General features: G+C 44.3%; 1 protein-coding gene across 5 annotated transcripts in view; it reads left to right on the forward strand.

Annotated features, from left to right (window-relative positions):
- Positions 1 to 18,680, forward strand: part of LOC137531647 (phospholipid-transporting ATPase ID-like) — a 240,948-nt gene that overhangs the window by 164,405 nt on the left and 57,863 nt on the right. For all 5 annotated transcript variants that reach the window (XM_068251600.1, XM_068251614.1, XM_068251623.1 and 2 more), the window contains 8 exons: positions 4,217 to 4,278; positions 7,324 to 7,396; positions 8,371 to 8,441; positions 9,583 to 9,665; positions 10,986 to 11,144; positions 12,903 to 12,991; positions 17,932 to 18,128; positions 18,270 to 18,478. In XM_068251600.1, the coding sequence (XP_068107701.1) occupies positions 4,217 to 4,278; positions 7,324 to 7,396; positions 8,371 to 8,441; positions 9,583 to 9,665; positions 10,986 to 11,144; positions 12,903 to 12,991; positions 17,932 to 18,128; positions 18,270 to 18,478 (943 nt within the window). The remainder of the gene's footprint in view (positions 1 to 4,216; positions 4,279 to 7,323; positions 7,397 to 8,370; positions 8,442 to 9,582; positions 9,666 to 10,985; positions 11,145 to 12,902; positions 12,992 to 17,931; positions 18,129 to 18,269; positions 18,479 to 18,680) is intronic.

Below are 18,680 nucleotides of genomic sequence, written 5' to 3' on the forward strand. Positions count from 1 at the left end.
GCTGTTTATGTGCTAAATGGCCCCAAGATGGCATTGAGCGTTTTGTTCAGCGTAATGTGCTGATGTTCCACTCTACTCTATTGTAACTTTCTAGTTGCTTCTTCCTGTTTGTGAGATGTCAGATTGCTGCATTGCTGTTACCTCATGGTAGTGCACAAGTAAAGCCTTTTTTTACTAGTTACCGGTGAACTGAGTTTTAATTGGTTGATTTTCATAAAGACCGTATCTACCTACAGGTTATGGGCACAATCACCATCCAGGCACAATCCACCTCAGTGAGCAAACTGACAAACAGAAACGGTGTTAGTCTACTTTAGGGGACCCAGCAGGAAACCACATAGGGAAATTCCACCTGCATGATTGGGTGGATAGGTTTCCAATAATAATAGTAAACTACGACCACACTATTCGGCCAATCACAATGCTTTATGCAGTAGAGGGTTCTGTGATTGGAGAACTGTTCCCTCCGAGGTTTCCTGCAAGGTCCTCTAAACGAGGCTAGCGCCACAGAAACTTCCAGAGCTTTAACGTTATAGGAAATTATCATTTCATTTGAATCAGCAGCCAGCTAATATTTTCCGGAACTGACAGTGAGCTCAAATTGCACTTCTTTGCAACCATGGCAACCTGGCTCTGCTTGGAGTACAGATTATTCACAAACTCCCACCTAGCACCTCGAATATTTAGAAGTTATTATTACTTATTTTGAACAAATGGATAATCAGAACACTCCTTTCTGCCGGATTCTGCTAGAAACATTGTGGAAGGCCTGTGTCTTACATGCCCATAACAACAAAGTAATTAGGTTGAAATTATGTTTCCCATTGGGCAGGGTTCGCAATTATTTTTTGCGAAAAATTGAACATTTTCGCACATGCATTAAAATTTGCGTTCTAATGCAAATCGTTGCCCAACTTTGTTTACAGCAACTAATGGTAAAGGTTTTAAAGAAAACCTGTGAGAAAAAAAAGACAGTCATTTAGATACTTACCTGGGTAGATGGGAGCCTCCGGACCCTACAGAGGCTTCCCTTCCCCCGATTCCCTCCACTTCGATGTTCCAGCATGGAGGTACCATACCTATGCTGGATTTGTGGGCGGGAAGAGGGTGAGAGAAGCTTCTGGACTATCCAGGGGCTTCCCTTTACTGAGGTAAGTATGAAGTTTTAAATCAGGATGATACCATTTATTGGCTAACTAAAAAGAATAAGAATAAGCGAGCTTTCGGCCTTGCAGCCTTCGTCGGGCTAACACGGTACAATACCTTACTGCTACTACTGAGGTAAGTATAGTATCTAACTTTTTTTATTTGAAATTCCACTTCAGGTTCACTTTAAAGATGAACTTTAAAGAGGAACTCCAGCCTAAACAAACATACTGTCATTAACTTACATTACTTATGTTAATTAAAATAGATAAGTAATATAATCTCTTAACCACCCTGTTTGAAAAGAACAGGCAAATGTTTGATTTCATGAGGTAAGCCATCTTTCTGGTTGAAAGGAGGTGACAGGGGGCATCAGACACAGTTCCAACTGTCCTGTGTGCTGAGCACCTCTCCCAGTCGCTAGGCAACGTGAATAATTTCTTTGATGGGTGGAGCTTAGGTAAAAATGCAGCTAAAAATGATGCATTGGTAAGAAAAAACAAAGTTCTGATGCTGTGAAACTGTTAAGGAAACACCAAGCCTTTTCAGTTCTGCTGAGTAGATTTTTAGTCCGGAGGTTCACTTTAAGGCAGGCAACACACTTGTCTTTCAGTTTTCTGCATGCGTTCTTCTGTGTACGTTTTCTGCACACCAAGGGCTTGATTCACTAAACCGTGATACCTCATATCACGGCCGCACTAGCGTTTTAAAACGGTAGTGCGGCCGAGATATCAATTATCACGGTTTAGTGAATTAAGCCTCAAGTGCATTGTTTCTATGCAGAAAAATGCACACATTTTTTCACAGTAGCTAATGTAGTTGATACAGAAAAATGACAAAATGTGCAGTCATCATGCAGAATGTCTGCGTGCAAAAAACACATTAACCATTTCAGCCCACAGGTATTTTTCACTTCATGCATCAGAGCAATTTTCACCTCCCATTCATTCGCCAATAACTTGATCACTAATTATCACAATTAATTGATCTATATCGTGTTTTTTCCACCACCAATTAGGCTTTCTTTGGTTGGTACATTTTGCTAAGAATTATTTTTTTCTAAATGCATTTTAACAGGAATATTAAGAAAAAAATTGGAAAAAAATCATTATTTCTCACTTTTTGGCCATTATAGCTTTAAAATAATACATGCTACCATAATTAAAACCCATGTATTTTATTTGCCCATTTGTCCCGGTTATTACACCATTTAAATTATGTCCCTATCACAATGTATGGCGCCAATATTTTATTTGGAAATAAAGGTACATTTTTTCAGTTTTGCCTCCATCACTATTTACAAGCTTATAATTTAAAAAATGTTCGCAATATACCATCATCACATGCATATTAAAAAAGTTCAGACCCTTAGGTAACTATATTTTGTTTTTTAATTGTAATTTTTTTTTTTCATTAAAAAATTTAATTGGGTAATTTTTGGTTAAATGTAATAATGTGGGTTTATTTTATAAAAAATGTATGTAGATGCAGTATACTATTTGGCCACAAGATGGCCACAATTATATTTATTTTTTTTAGCCCTGGAAGCGAAGTGCTCGCTTCCAGGAAGCATATAGAGGACAGGAAACTTTTTTTTTGTCAGAAAGACTGCGGCCTATGATAAGAAGCAGTCGGTTTTTCTGCCAGGGAGTCCGGGGACTTAGATCAATGAAAGGGAACTATGTTCCTATTCATTGATCTCCGGGCTACCGGGAGCCCCCCTCCCCGGGGGTTCTGTGCAAAGAGCGCGCATGAAAACAGTCATGTGTGTTCCCTGCCTTACCCATGATTAAACTTCATCCCAATCAGTAGCTGATACCCCTTTTCCCATGAGAAATCTTTACCTTTTCTGGAATGGATCATCAAGGGGTCTTTGTGGCTGATATGAGAATGGTGAATCCCCTCCCACAGTGTGATGTCATGGTCCTGACAGTTTGCTGTCTGTGAACCTCGTTGCATTGTGGGAAGTTAGCGCTTGTCCAGCTGCTAAGAAAGATGTCATCACCAATGATAAATTTCAGAATGTAAATTGGGGAGAGGAAAGATTTTACAATGGGCAAACACTGACTAATTAATCTATAAATGAGTATTGTAAACAATAAGCAATTTTAGTCATTACGTTATTTTCACTACTGTTCCTCTTTAAGTTCAGAAGTCTATATGCTTTAAGACAATGGTGCTCAACCTTTTTTGGCCTGAGGGCCGAACTTCAAATCAAGAAAAATCTCGAGGGCCGGAACACATGCATACAAAATTTTGATGTAAAACTTTTAACGTTTTTCTAGTAACAGTTAACATGGTGTTGGAAATGGAAAGAAAACGACAATATAAGAATTGTTGTACTCACCATTTGATGCACATTTTCTTAATGAGAAGTTTGCGGCAGATTAATGCAGCAATGGTATCAGAGTCCAGTACGGTACCTGGGTGTATGCACAGGGCAGATTAATGCAGCAATGGTATCAGAGTGGCCTGTAGTGTGCTGGCTGAGGAGGCTGTCAGCTCTGCTGAGGAGGAACAGAGACCTAATTACCCACACGAGGCCTATAGTGTGTGGGGCTGAGGGGGCTGTCACAGCGTGTGCCCCGGTGTCTGCCCGCGGTGTCCTGCGGAGGAGGAGAGGATCGGGTGGTATTGCGTAGTATGGCACTCGGCGGGACGCGCATACACCAGCGTGCACTCATATTCAGCCCCGGGTAGCGCTGGGATAGTTAGAAAGCCCTGCTCATTGGTTACTGCAGGAACCTTCATCCAATAGGAATTAGGCTGATTCCTATTGGAGGAAGGTTCCTGCAGTAACCAATGAGCGAGGCTTTCTGACTATCCAAGCGCTACCCGGGGCTAAATACGAGCACACGCTGGTGTATGCGCGTCCTGCCGAGTGCCGATACTACGCAATACCACCCGATCCTCTCCCCCTCCGCAGGCAGACACCGCGCGGGCCACAGAAACTGGCTTCGCGGGCCACAAATGGCCCGCGGGCCGTAGGTTGGGTACGGCTGCTGTAAGACATCTCTACATCCTTTTCTTTCTGTATAAAATACATCATTGTGTGTTTCTCTTCTTGCAGTACCGACACAAAAGTGACAATCAAGTTAACAATCGCACGGTGCAGGTGCTCAGCAAAGGAGGGTGAGTATGACGTATGTTCATTCCTCTATGAATATATAGGAAAACAAGAGTTTGCTTTCTTAAAACAGAAAGAATTTGCGATAATTCAGGTTGGAGTGAGCTTGAGATGTCTCCCAGTGCATCACTGCTGAATATATGCAAATTAACCATTGTCAGAGTAACTAAATCCAAAACTGCACAAAGCGAATTCTTATCGCGATCAGGCTGATGAGTCAATGTAAATACATACCTTCCAACTTTTTGAGTTAGGCCTGGTCCACACTAGGTCCGGACGGAAACGTATCCGTGGCTCCGTTTTTAAAACCTGATGAAAACCGGAGCCACTGATAGCAATGTTAAAAATAGCAGCTGTCTTCACCCAAACAAAAAGCGGATCTGTCTGCATTTGCAGGGACCTGTTTTTAAAACCTGAATGGAAGGTCCAGATCTGCTGCATTTTCACACAACGGATCTGGATCCTGATACACGCGGGTAGTGGCAGGCACCGGAAAAACGGATCCCCCTCTACACAGGCAGATTTGGACACAGAAACGGAACCGTTTCTGTGTCACAGCCTGTGAGGGGAGAGGGGGGCCACCATGCTGGAGGAGTATATCAGGCAGGACGGGGGGGGGGGGGAGTCCCCCCCCCCCTCACCTGGGGCCCCCGTCCCTGCTACCCCCTCCAGCTAGTTTGCGCAAAAGTAATTAAAATGTTTGTATGCGCGAGCAAGGAGCTTACCTTCTCTCTACTTCCGCTCGCCGCGTCACTACCTGCAGTGCCGCCCTCCTGCCTGCTATACCCCTCCAGCATGGCAGCTGCCTCTCCCCCAACGGCTGGGCATACGTTTCCACGGACTGGAAACGTATGCTACAAAAAAAAGCATATTTAAGGGAAAACGGGGGGAAGAAAAAAAAAGTTTAGAAAAATGGACCTAGTCTGGACCTAGCCTAAAAGTGAACCTGAACTTATGCACAGGACACAAGGAAAACATAGCAGAAATGCACACTATATGTATTTAGAGAGTTTAGCCTGTGTAATTCCCTCTTATTTGTGTCTAATCACTAGTTGCAATTTGATCTCCCCCCTGTGTCACATGACTGCCTATGGCAAAAAAGCCCATTAGAAAGCACTGGCTGTAAACAATATGTCTGCTTCCATGAATCAGAAAGTAGAAACTGTGCAGATTTATTTTAGGATTTAACAAAAAGATGTAACAAAAAATGTTTTTTGTTTAAAGGATATTATTCTGTTGTGTATCTGTTAGAGCAGAAAGGAGTTCTGAGTTCAGGTCCACTTTAAGAAAGAGACACTTAAAGCAGACCCAAACCAAACATTTTTTTAATGTAAAATATTTAGTTGCAGCACTCTGACACATACAAAGATAATTAACACTCCTTCAAGCCATTTCAGTGCATGCTTTTCACCCTTTTCTTTTCATAACTAGGGTTATACAGGTGGCAGCCATTAGCAATTCCTCCTTTGCCGGACACCTCCTACTCCACCAGTTTGCCGGATTCTGTCCCGGAAATATAAAAGGAAGGGAGGGGTTCCTCCAATAAATGTAAAATATTTTATATTTGTCATCATGCAGCTGAAAAAAGGCTGCTATTTATTATAATAAGCTAGAAAATAGATTTTATTTCTGAAATCTTGTATTTTTAATTTGGGTCCACTTTAAAAACACGCCCCTGTCACACTTCCAGGCATGCCCCTGTCACACCTCCAGGCATGCCCCTGCCACACCTCCAGGCATGCCCCTGTCACACCTCCAGGCATGCCCCTGCCACACCTCCAGGCATGCCCCTGTCACACCTCCAGGCATGCCCCTGCCACACCTCCAGGCATGCCCCTGTCACACCTCCAGGCATGCCCCTGTCACACCTCCAGGCATGCCCCTGCCATACCCTTAGTCACACAAACAACCAACAAAGAATTCATTAGCAAAAGATGTAGTTTTATCATTCAAACCAGCTGGTCCATTTGTCCCATCATTAGTTTTCTTTCATATTAACATTTAGAAAATATGAAATATATAAATTTAAAGAATAGGAACAAAGTTTGGAGTTAATTAAAAAAAAATTTCAGTGGATAAATACCTATATTTACAAAGATCTGTATATCAGTCCTGAAAGAGGGACAAATGAGGGAGAAAGAGGGACAGGGAGATTGGGTTCCCAATGAGGGACTGTCACTCCAAAAAAGGGACAGTTGGGAGTTATGGTAAAGAAGGTACAGCAGTAAAATGGTGGGCAGAACATCTGTTTCATGGACCAAACTGACTTGGGATACGCACTTCCTCTTCTCTGTTGATTCAGCTGGTGAGTGAGTCAATCATGTGTGACCACAAAGATAAATAGATGCCAGGCTACATTTCCCAGTGCAATTATTTGAGCGTCGAGCATTTGTTTCCGCGATCTCATGGCTTGGGTACAGGTGCGAAATTACACAAACTACGTTTGCATCGCACAACAACAGTCACGGCAGATCTGATCTTTAAGATCCCCGACGACTTTGTGCAAGGTACCGCAATCGCTTGACTTCCAGTTTGTACACGATCACAGGATGATGGATCGAGGAGCGCTCGTCGTCCGGGGACGTAGCTAGGGTCCATCATCCTGGGTCGTCAGTTGAGTACTTAGCTTTACAGCACATGCCTCTCTATGATCCCAATAACATGCACGCTGTGAGGAGAGAGATTGTACTAAGTATAGGCTGTTTATTGTTTTAAAACCCAATTTCATCAAAATTCAAAAAAATTGTAGGAAACTGCACTCTAATAGTTAGGTGCAGCTGGTCTCCTGCCCAACTGGTTTCGCTCACTAGCGTTGTCAGTGTATCGTTTCTTTTCTTTCTCAAATCCCCCCCCCCCCCCCTTTCCCCATTTTATTGAGGAATACAGTAAAATGTATCAATTTTGCTGATTCATGTATTGCCACCTTTAAAAAAAAGTTTCAGTTTTCCAACAGATAAGTTACAGTGCTGCACTTTGTGTCACTTTTGTGTCTGAACTCCTGCATGCAGCTCTGCTAAGCTCTGTCTCCTGGTCTTGTGCCTCTCCCGCAGGTTCACCAGTGAGAAATGGATGAAGGTGCAGGTCGGCGACATCATCAAATTAGAAAACAATAACTTTGTAACGGTGAGTCTCTTACCTCCAACCAGCAATAAAATCACTTTACAGGGGATATTCTGCTAACTATGGTTGAGTGGGCAATGTGGTCGAGATTCAATTCCTCAACAATCCCTCAACAATATGGCAAGATAAACTGATTGCCATATTGGGCTGTTATTGACCTACCATATTGGGCTGTTATCGACACACCATATTGGGCTGTTATCAACCCGTCGCCATATTGGACTGTTATCAACTCACAATATTGGGCTGTTATCAACTCACAATATTGGGCTGTTATCAACCTGCCGTATTGGGCTGTTATCAACCTGCCGTATTGGGCTGTTATCAACCCACCATATTGGGCTGTTTTTGACCCACCTTATTAGACTGTTATCTACCCATGAATGGCTATCTTTATAAATGGGGCTTACATAAATTAGAAGTAGACCAGCAATGGCATCCTCCATATTCCTCTCATATGTACTTAAAAAGTGAACCGAGCACCATGTTTAGCACCCAGGGTATCTCAATAGCACATTAAAAATGCATGCAAACACTATGTCTCATTATTAAAGAAACCTTCAATTTTACTATTTATTTTTACATTTAAAGTTTAGCAGAGATCTTATTAGCCTACTTCAGCAGGCTTGCCCATCAAAACCATCCACAGAGATTTCAGGCAGCTAATGACTTAAGTAATTGTTTTATTGCACTCATTAGCAAGAAGTAAATAAAACTTTTTCATCAACAAGGGGGAGGGGTAATTAGGACAACTGCTTCAAAGAGGTTATCTAGGGGGAATGTGTGAAGATAGCATCTGTGACTTCTGTAAATTAGGACAGTGAGAAGGGGAGGGGGAACATGGCAGCTATTACAAATTCCAGGGAAAGAAAGAGTGCTTAGTTCCCTTTAAAATAACTCTTAATTATTAAAGATCTATATGTTCACATGTTACAGCCTCTGCTATGTACAGGACCTCACTGCTTTCTCGTCTTTAGGCAGATCTGCTGTTACTGTCCAGCAGTGAACCCAACAGTCTGATATATATCGAGACAGCCGAGCTTGATGGGTAAGTGCCAAAACTCCCCTCATTTTCTTTGCTGTTCTATTGTGGTCATAAAAGCAAACCAGCATACCCCCATAGTTACCAGCATACCCCCATAATAAAAACTCTGCATTAGTGCTCAGTGTGTCCCTGGAGTATGATGCTGGAAATACACAATGAGTTTTTTTGGTAGATAGATGGCTGGATAGATAATTTCCGACAGGTCCGATCTGATTTCGATCGTTTTTCTGATCGATTTCCTCATAGAAGTGATGAGAAATCGATCAGAAAAACAATAAAAAAAATCAGAAAATCGATTGGAAAATCGATCGGCTAGTAAATCTGCTGAAAAAACTCATTGGCTATCATTCATAAAGCGTTCCCGCATGCGGAAATGCTAAAAACAGCTGACTTTACCGAGCACTGAGCAAAATGTGTATTCATAAAGGCTGTTTTCGCATGCGAAGCGGACTTTCCCGAGCAGAGCGATAAATCACTGCCTTGTGCGGTGATTCTATGCGGAAATGTAACAAAATGTCAATTCATAAAAATTAACGCAAGCGATATGCGGATGGGGATTACCGCTCCCCTGGATGTAGCGATAGGCATGCGGAGTACATGTAAGTGAATGGGACAGACCTCCCAAGCAGCAGCAGAGAGAACACCGCACGGAGGGACTCTGCCAGCTTCTCCTGTTTCCGCATGCCTACCGACAGCCTAACGCTAGCCTACAGCGGGATATCTCCGCACTCCTATCGCAACAGGCAACATTTTTATGAATGACCACCCAGAAGGCTGAAATACCGACAGCGGTGTTTCCCCGCACGGATTTACTTTACCGACAGCACTTCTATGAATGATAGCCATAGTGTATTCCCAGCATAAGCCCTTTATTTGTATTAGCGACTGTTGACTATGAAAATCCCCAATTACACCTGGAGGACAGTTAGTAGTAATGCAACTATTTCACCATGAACAGAATAACAAAAAGAGGAACCCCTCATTGGGCAGTCTGTGCTCCAGAGTCCCATTACAGCTGCTGTATCTGCTCTGGTGGTAATAGTTGCACCCATGCTTCCTGTTTCTCTACCTCATATAAATCATATTGTAGTTCTGTTATTTCTTATCCAGACAGAATCGTCTCACTTCATGTGATTTTTTTCAGGGAAACCAACTTGAAAGTTAAACAGTCTCTGACCATAACGGGAGACATGGGAGAGGACTTGAACCAGCTGTCAAATTTTGATGGTATGATGATCATACAAAGAATGCGTTTTGTAAAGATCTGCCTGTATTGGTTGTCTGTGTATCTCTAGATGTCATGAGCATAACTACTAAAGGGCTGCTAAGGTGGCCAAACAATAAACCATCTACCTATTAAAGTTGTCCCAAAAAAATCATTAGTGATTGTTGCACAGGCATGTTGCTTAGACATCTGTTAAACAATTTTATGAAGGGGGAAGGGGAGGAAAAGCCGGCGGAGCCCTGTTGTGGACACTACAATAGAAAGATATGAGAGGTCGACAAGAGCAACCCAACATACCGATCAACTGAAGAGAAGGCCAACAACATTGGGAGAGTCCTTTATACACACTAAACTCCCACCCAAGGCTATCATGGGCAAAAAATATATATTGTTTATAGTCAGCTTTAGTCAGTAACTGCCACGTCTTCCGAGAATCTAGTGTGTGACATAGTCCACAAAATACCCCCACCTCCCAACTAAATCAGCAACAGATCAGGACTGCCGGATCATTTCATGTGAGCACCGGCCAAGACCATTGTCCTCCCTTCCTACAGGCTGTGTCTGTACAGACTTCCGCCCCAAACTATCACCTGAGGGACGGTAATACGTGTGTGTACACTACTTTAGTTTATTGCTTTTTTAGTCCTACCCGCAGGAATGGATCTAGACCAAGTTGCGCCTGGGGCAAGGTCAGGTTTTACAGGAAGAAGTCCGCACACAGACTTATAGAACAACCAATGTTGCGTTTATTGTTCCATCACATCAATGTGCCATACATGTCAGACCTGCAAGGCCGACGATCGTTTTGGGGCCACTCAGGGTCCCCTTTGTCAAGGCAATCAGCAGAAAATGGTTAATGTCTTTTCTGCTGATTGCCTTGACAAAGGGGACCCTGAGTGGCCCCGAAACGATCGTCGGCCTTGCGGGTCTGACATGTATGGCACATTGATGTGATGGAACAATAAACGCAACATTGGTTGTTCTATAAGTCTGTGTGCGGACTTCTTCTTCCTGTATGACATTTGAAAGCCTGGAAGTCTGGCACCAGCACACACTCGCTTTGGAGTGCGGCCCTTCTATCACTGGATATACAAGGTCAGGTTTTGGCGCCTAAACTGCCATTCATTTTGCCGCCTTTTTAAGAATTCAACAAACTGCGCCAGGGGCAAGAGACCCGCCTGCGACCCCCCCCCTCTAGATCCGTCCCTGCCTACCCGAGCTACATTTTAAAAGAGAAATGGTATTTCAGTAGCTTCTCAACTAAACAGGACAATTCTTGAATTTCTCCCTTAAATTACTTGAATGTCTTGCTGTCTATGCAGGTGAAGTAGTTTGTGAGGCTCCCAATAACCGTCTGGACACCTTCACCGGCACGCTGACCTATCAGGGGGAGAAGTACGCCCTGGATAACGGGAAGATCCTGCTACGTGGCTGCACCCTCAGAAACACAGAGTGGTGCTTTGGAATGGTCATCTTTGCAGGTCAGAGTCAGGTTTTCGATCTTAGATAGGTTCTCTCCATGGGCTTGATTCACTAAGTCGTGATAACTCATATTACGGCCATTTTCGTGCGCATTTTCGTGTTAGCACGCAATTGCGAAATTTCGAGAAAATGCGCATGAAAACGGCCATGATATGAATTATCACGGCTTAGTGAATCAAGCCCCATGTGTTCATGCAAACTGAGCACCACTGTTGTTTGGGTGCTGGAAAAAGCCGCTAGTAGAATATTGGTAAAATACCCATATTCTACTATTGGCCAGTGGTAATTATATGTAAATGTTACCGATATTTTACTATTGCAAAACTTAATCTAAACCTAACCCTGTTCTCACACGAGCCCTCCCTCTACCGATGCCTAACCCTAACTGATCCCGCCCCTATTTATGCCTAACCCTAATCAATCCCCTAGCCGATCCCCCCCACCGATGCCTAACCCTAATCAATCCCCCCCACCCACTCACTGTTGCCTTACTCTGACCTACCTCCCCTCCAATGCCTAACCCTAACTGATCCCGCCCCTATTTATGCCTAACCCTAATCAATCCCCTAGACGATCCCCCCCCCCCACCGATGCCTAACCCTAATCAATCCCCCCCACCCACTCACTGTTGCCTTACTCAGACCTACCTCCCCTCCGATGCCTAACCCTAGCCACCGACCTCCACAGATAACAGCAGGGCCTTCATCGATGTACTTAATAACCATCGGGTGCCAGGGAAGTTTGGACACCCTATAGGCACACGTGTTAATATCACCACTCAAAGCAAACCTGAACTAAAAAAAATAAGTCAAAATAAATATACACACGGGATTCTTAAGCTAAGTACTCACTTCGCAATGCAGGGAGATGGATCCAGAGACATCTCCCTGACGACAAGCGTTCTGACAATCCATCTCTTGTCCGGCGGGTATGCTCAATGTTACACCGCATGCACGACGAGACTTCAAACAGTCGTGGTACTTTGCACGGGAGTCGTCAGGGATCTTAAAAATCCGATCCACCGTGACGGTTGCTATTGCCGTGTGACACTAAGCGGTGTACCCACGTTGCAAGATCGTGTAAACTGTCGCTCGTCGCTCAACTAAAATAGCAGATCGTTGGGAAAATCATCAGAAAAATCGCAAGGTGGGTACACAGCTTTGCGGGAGGCATGTCAACCTCTTTCATTTCTCCTACGTCATGTTTGTCCGCTGTGATCAATGGAATTCCTCGTCCTCCATTTTAAAAATGGCGATAACTCCGTAACAGCTTCCGGGTCAGCACTAAGTTAACCAGTAATATCTCTTGAGCAACAGAGAAACAGGGACTTGTATGTCAGTTGTCCTTTCAGTTATAACTGACAGCACCTGATATAGTGGAAAAAGGCCCTAAGGCTGATCTAGTCGGAGCTGGAATTCATCATTGCTATTACAAGAAAATGGTGAGCTTCTGAGAGGAACTGATGGCGAGGTAAGTATGTCATATTCATTTGCAGGTACTTCATGTGATAATTTTAAATCATTTTACTTGGTTCAAGTTCACTTTAAGGATAACTTGGGCACCTGCCACAACCAATTAAATAGCAGGCGGCCTTGGTGCCCAAATTCTCCTTAATTAGGATGAGCGCCTAGGGGGCACCCAAACTTTTGCAGTGCCTCTGGCGCCCAAATTTCCTGTCACCCTCTCCATAGCCTAGACAGTAGGTGCAAGCTAACATTACTGATTAATCACTAAAGCAATGATTACTTTCCTGACAGGACCGGACACCAAGCTGATGCAGAACAGTGGCCGGACCACTCTAAAAAGGACCAGTATTGATCGTCTGATGAATATCCTTGTGCTGTGGGTAGGTGTCATCCTGATATCACATGCTGAGTCATAGCAAGCAGAATTCTTCTTTAAAAGCCATATTTAAAGGGGCAGTCTGCTTAAAGGACCACTGTCACAAAAATCTTAACATTTAAAATATATATACAGTATATATAAACACATACAAATAAGAAGTGTGTTTCTTCCTGAGTAAAATGAGCCATAAATTACTTTTCTCCTATGTTGCTGTCACTTACAGTAGGTAGTAGAACTCTGACATTGCTGACAGGTTTTGGGCTAGTCCATCTCTCCATGGGGGATTCCCAGCATAGCCTTTATTCTTTTTAACCACTCCTGCATACAGTATATTCACGTTGTTGCAAGTGGCTCCTGAAAGCCACCCGACGTGAATATAAGTTGCTTTCATTCACTGAGCACAGTGAGCATGCTAGCACATGCATGGGCTCATTAACCATCCACCCCCTAACTACACTACATAGGCATCCCTTCCCGGGGCTCTGATCCTCCCACCCTCCGGCCGATCCCCTGTAATAACCCCCTCTGTGCTGCGATCGGGCAGCATGGAGGATTAATGTAACAATCTTTACCTGACCTTGTTCCACCGGCGATCGCGATCCTCTCCCTGCAGTACCGCTGTTAGCCTCACTATGCTGAATGAATCAAGTCCCGGCTTGATGACATCATCAAGCCGGGACCCGAATCATTCAACCTAGTGAGGCTTCCAGTGGTAGTGCAGGGAGGAGATCGCGATCGCCGGTGGAACACAGTCAGGTGAGAGATTGTTGCTTGTAATGCTTCCCTGCACCCAACTCTGCAGGGGGGGGGAGTCACCTGGCGTTTGGGGGCGAGAAGGTTATCTTAAAGGGCCAACACCTGGCTATCCATGGGGGACACAAATTAAAGGGGCACACAGTTGGCTATCAATGGGGGAGGGGTGGTGGGGGATAAAGGGGCACACACCTCGATATGAATGGGGGGGTGGGGGTAATAAAAAACCGCACATCTGGCTAACTATGGGGGGGGGGGGATTAACAGGCACGTCTGGCTCACTGAGGTGGGGTGGCGTAAGGGGGTTACAGAGGCACATCTGGGGAGAAGTACAGAGGCACATCTGGCCAACTATGGGTGAGGGGGGATATAAAGGAGCACATCTGGCTAACTAGGGGGGGAGGGGGATGGAGGTTTAAAAAGTCCCACCAGGGCTGAGGCAGAGGCAAGAGAGGCTCCATCCTCGGGGCGCAGTGTAGGAGGGGGGCGCACAAATCACTCAGCTAGCATTCCCCTATTGTGTTTGAAGCAGAAAGAAATAAGAAAAGGGGATACATAGCAGTGACGTCAAGCCAGATAACTAGAGATTAAGTTGTTGGGGAGGTTGTGGGCCCTGTGGCGCCTCTTAGTCTAATAGCAATCAGTGTGTGACGGCTGGGGGTGGGAGGGATGGAGGGGCGCACTCTGGTGTCTCAGCCTTGGGTGTTGGAGGACCTTGTACTAGCTCTGGGTCCCACATCAATTAACCACTTCTCAACTGAGGGGTTTTACCCCTTCAGCATCTGAGCAATTTTTTCCTTTCAGCGCTCCTTACATTCATTCGCCTGTAACTTTATCATTACTTATCACAATAAAATGAACTATATCTTGTTTTTTTCACCACCAATTAGGCTTTCTTTAGGTGGGACACTATGCCTAGAATTATTTTATTCTAAATGTGTTTTAATGGGAAAATAGGGAAACATTTTGAAAAAAAAAAACATTATTTTTCAGTTTTCCGCCATTATAGTTTTTAAATAATGCATGCTACTATAATTAAAATCCATGTAACTTATATGCCCATTTGTCCCAGTTATTACACCGTTTAAATTATGTCCCTATCACAATGTTTGGCGCCAATATTTTATTAGCAAATAAAGGTGCATTTTTTTCAGTTTTGTGTCTATCCCTAATTACAAGCCCATAATTTATAAAGTAACAGTGTTTCCAAATAATATATTGTCGCCATACATTGTACTAGGATCATACTTTAACCACTTGCCGACCGCGCACTCATAACGCGCGTCGGCAAAGTGGTAGCTGCAGGACCAGCGACGCACATCTGCGTCTCCGGCTGCAGGCTAATTAATCAGGAAACAGCCGCTCGCGCGAGCGGCTGCTTCCTATCAACTCACGGCGGGGGGCTCCGTGAATAGCCTGCGGGCTGCCGATCGCAGCTCGCAGGCTAAATGTAAACACAAGCGGAAATAATCCGCTTTGTTTACATTTTTACAACGCTGCTAACAGTAGCAGCGTTGTACTAGATCAGCGATCCCCGGCCAATCAGCGGCCGGGGATCGCTGTCACATGACAGGCAGGAGCCTGTTAGAGGCTGCACAGGACAGATCCGTTCCTGTGCAGCCTCCGATCTCCGGGGCAGTGAGGGAGGAGAGGGAGAAGGGGAATCCTGCGGTGGAGGGGGCTTTGAGGTGCCCCCGCCAGCCACACGCATGCAGGAGCGATCAGACCCCCCCAGCACATCATCCCCCTAGTGGGGAAAAAAGGGGGGCTATCTGGTCGCTCTGCCTGGTATTTGATCTGTGCTGGGGGCTGTAGAGCCCACCAAGCACAGATCTTAGAAATCAGTGCTGGTCCTTAAAGAGAACCTGTACTGAGTAAAATTATTTAAAATAAACACATGAGGTAACTTCAAATTAACATTACATAGTTACCTTGCCATCAGTTCCTCTCAGAAGCTCCCCATTTTCTTCTTCCAGTGATCCCTTCCAGTTCTGACAACATTTTGTCAGAACTGAAATATATCAGTTGCTGTCAGTTATACATCAGTTGCTGTCAGTTACAGCTGAGAGGTGAACTGATGTGCCCATGTTTCCCTATGGCTCAAGTGGACGATGTTACAGTTTAACAGTGTGCTGACCAGGAAGCTGTTATGGGGTAATAGCCATTTTCAAAATGGAGGACGGATAATTCCATTGATCACAGTGGACAAACAGGATGCAGGAGAGGAAAAATAGATTGATGAGTACACTATACAGGAGGCATGTATGACTTGTGTATGTTTATTTTGACTTTTAATGTTCAGTTCAGGTTTTCTTTAAGGGGGAGTAAAGGCTGAGTCCTGAAGTGGTTAAACACTGTAATGACCAGGACAGGTTTTTAAGGGGGAAAACCCCAGGGTAGGTGGTTAAAGACACTCCCTGAAAAAGATTTATACAAAGATACTGGCTAGCCTCCCTGCTCACCATACACTTTTTTGGCAGTTGGATGGAGCAACCGCCATTCACTAAGTGCTATTGAAAATAAAGAAATCCCTGAGTAATCCCCCAGGAGGAGATGGGCTAGTCCAAAACCTGTTGGTTCTGTCGATTTCTACTACTTAGTGTAAGCAACAGCAACATAGGAGAAAAGTAATTTATGGCTCATTTTACTCTGGCAGATATGCACTTCTTACCTGTAAATGTTTACATATATTTAAAATTTTAACATTTTCTCGACAGTGGTCCTTTAATAATGGTGATATATTCCTCACCTATTAGTAACCTAAAGTAGTGATTCAAAGCTGCACTCACTTGAAAGACATTTTAGATTGGAAGTGGTGATTGGGGCAATTGCCAAACAAAATACATTACAAGCCAATATTAACCGGGTACATATTACAAATCATACACTTAGAAACCTGTGACACAGACAGTGATAAAAGATGACTAAAGATGAAAACAAGTTGTCTTTAAACCTAGTGGTTTTTATCACTGTCCATGTCAAAGGCTGGGTCAGGGCTGGATTTACCATAAGGCACTGTAGGCACATGCCTACAGGCGCCTGATGATAGAAAGGCGGCTTACTCTCCTCCCCCTAGTGCCTCCCTTTCTCCTTCCCTATGCAGAGTCCTGAGCAGAGGTTTAAATGGGAGATTACTCATCCACCTCTCTACAATCCACTGATGAGATCTCCCTTCATTCAGGGACACCTCTAACTTAGGTTCCTCTAACTTCCTAATACTTGGGGCAACCCTGACTACCTAATATAGAGGTTACTCCTGGCTGCCTAATACTAAGGGGTGCCTGTAGCTACTTATGACCAGGGCTGTGGAGTCGGAGTCGGGGCAATTTTGGGCTCCCGGAGTTGGAGTCGGAGTTGGTGGTTTCAGAAACTGATGAGTCGGAGTCGCATGATTTTTGTACAAAATCCACAGCCCTGTTAAGTATTAGACTAAGGAGTCGAGGAGTCGGAGTCTGAGCAATTTTGGGTACCCGGAGTCGGAGTTGGAGTCGGAGTCGTGGTTTCAGAAACTGAGGAGTTGGAGTCGGAAGATTTTTGTACCGACTTCACAGCCCTGCTTATGACGGGCAAGGGAAGTAAGGGAGAAGTGACAGCTGGGACAGCTAGCACACGTGTGGCGCAGTTTGGAGGTGTTTATAGATTCATGGAGGGCGGAGTCTAAGGTGCCAGGACATCTGTGCCTACAGGCTCCTGTGAGGTAAATCCGGGCCTGGGCTGGGTGTATGTTTTTCTGGGTGCAAAGGATTAGCATTGGTTTGTATTTGATTTGACCATGTCCCTTGGCGCCCGCCCTTCCCCTATTGAAGGTCGCTACCAGAGGAGCACAGATACACTTGTTTCTGAGTGTGCACCTGAAAAGAGAAGTTGACATTCACTTCAGTTGTTGTAAACTAGCAATTCACAATAAAAAAATGTTGAATGAGATGGCCCATATGCAATTCACTTTTCCTCCTAGGAGTTTCCTCATATGTGATATTTTTACACGTATAAATATATCAGTGTAATTTTGATCGTATGTATCATCAACTTTTGGTTACTTTTTGATTGTAAACTGCTTCAAAGTTTTTTTTTTAAGAGAATATGAGAATTATAACCTAGGAGATAACTCGGGTGTAAAAATGAATTGCCTATGGGCCAATTTGTCCCACCTGCACTGCCAAGTCCATAATGCTTCCTGTTTCTTGCCAGATATTTGTCTTCCTGGCCGTCATGTGCATCATCTTGGCTATTGGGAATGGGATCTGGGAATCCAAGCAAGGCTATTACTTCCAGGTGTATCTCCCGTGGCCGGAAGGTGTGGACAACGCTGCCTTCTCAGGCTTCCTCATGTTCTGGTCGTACGTCATCATCCTGAACACTGTGGTGCCCATCTCACTCTACGTCAGGTAAGGCGAGTGTTGAAACCGTAGTAGTCATATAGAGGGTTCCTACACACTAAGAAGCCTGGCATGAAGGACATTATTCACTGCTACTCATTAAAACATAAGTTGCAAAATCTCAGTATGTGTCTTGATTTTTACCTGCAGCGTTGAGATCATTCGTCTGGGGAACAGCTACTACATTAACTGGGACAGGAAGATGTACTACCCCAAGAAGGACACCCCCGCGGAGGCTCGCACCACCACACTCAATGAGGAGCTGGGGCAGATCAAATACATCTTCTCTGACAAGACAGGGACTCTGACACAGAACATCATGACCTTCAACAAGTGCTCCATCAATGGCAACTCGTACGGTGAGCAGAAGCATCCAGTGCCGCCTACAAACCTTCTCCCAGATCAGAGAAGGATAGCTTTGTGTGGGCATGGCCTTTATCTGTTATTTTGGTGCCCCAGTTACATTTTGTACTCCCCAATCTTGTGAATTAGAAGATTGTAGCCCAGAGGCATATCTAGGAAAAACTGTGCCTATGGCTAAGACTGAAATCTGCCCCAAGG

This window comes from Hyperolius riggenbachi, chromosome 1 (genome assembly GCF_040937935.1).
Source record: "Hyperolius riggenbachi isolate aHypRig1 chromosome 1, aHypRig1.pri, whole genome shotgun sequence".
Classification (NCBI taxonomy): domain Eukaryota; kingdom Metazoa; phylum Chordata; class Amphibia; order Anura; family Hyperoliidae; genus Hyperolius; species Hyperolius riggenbachi.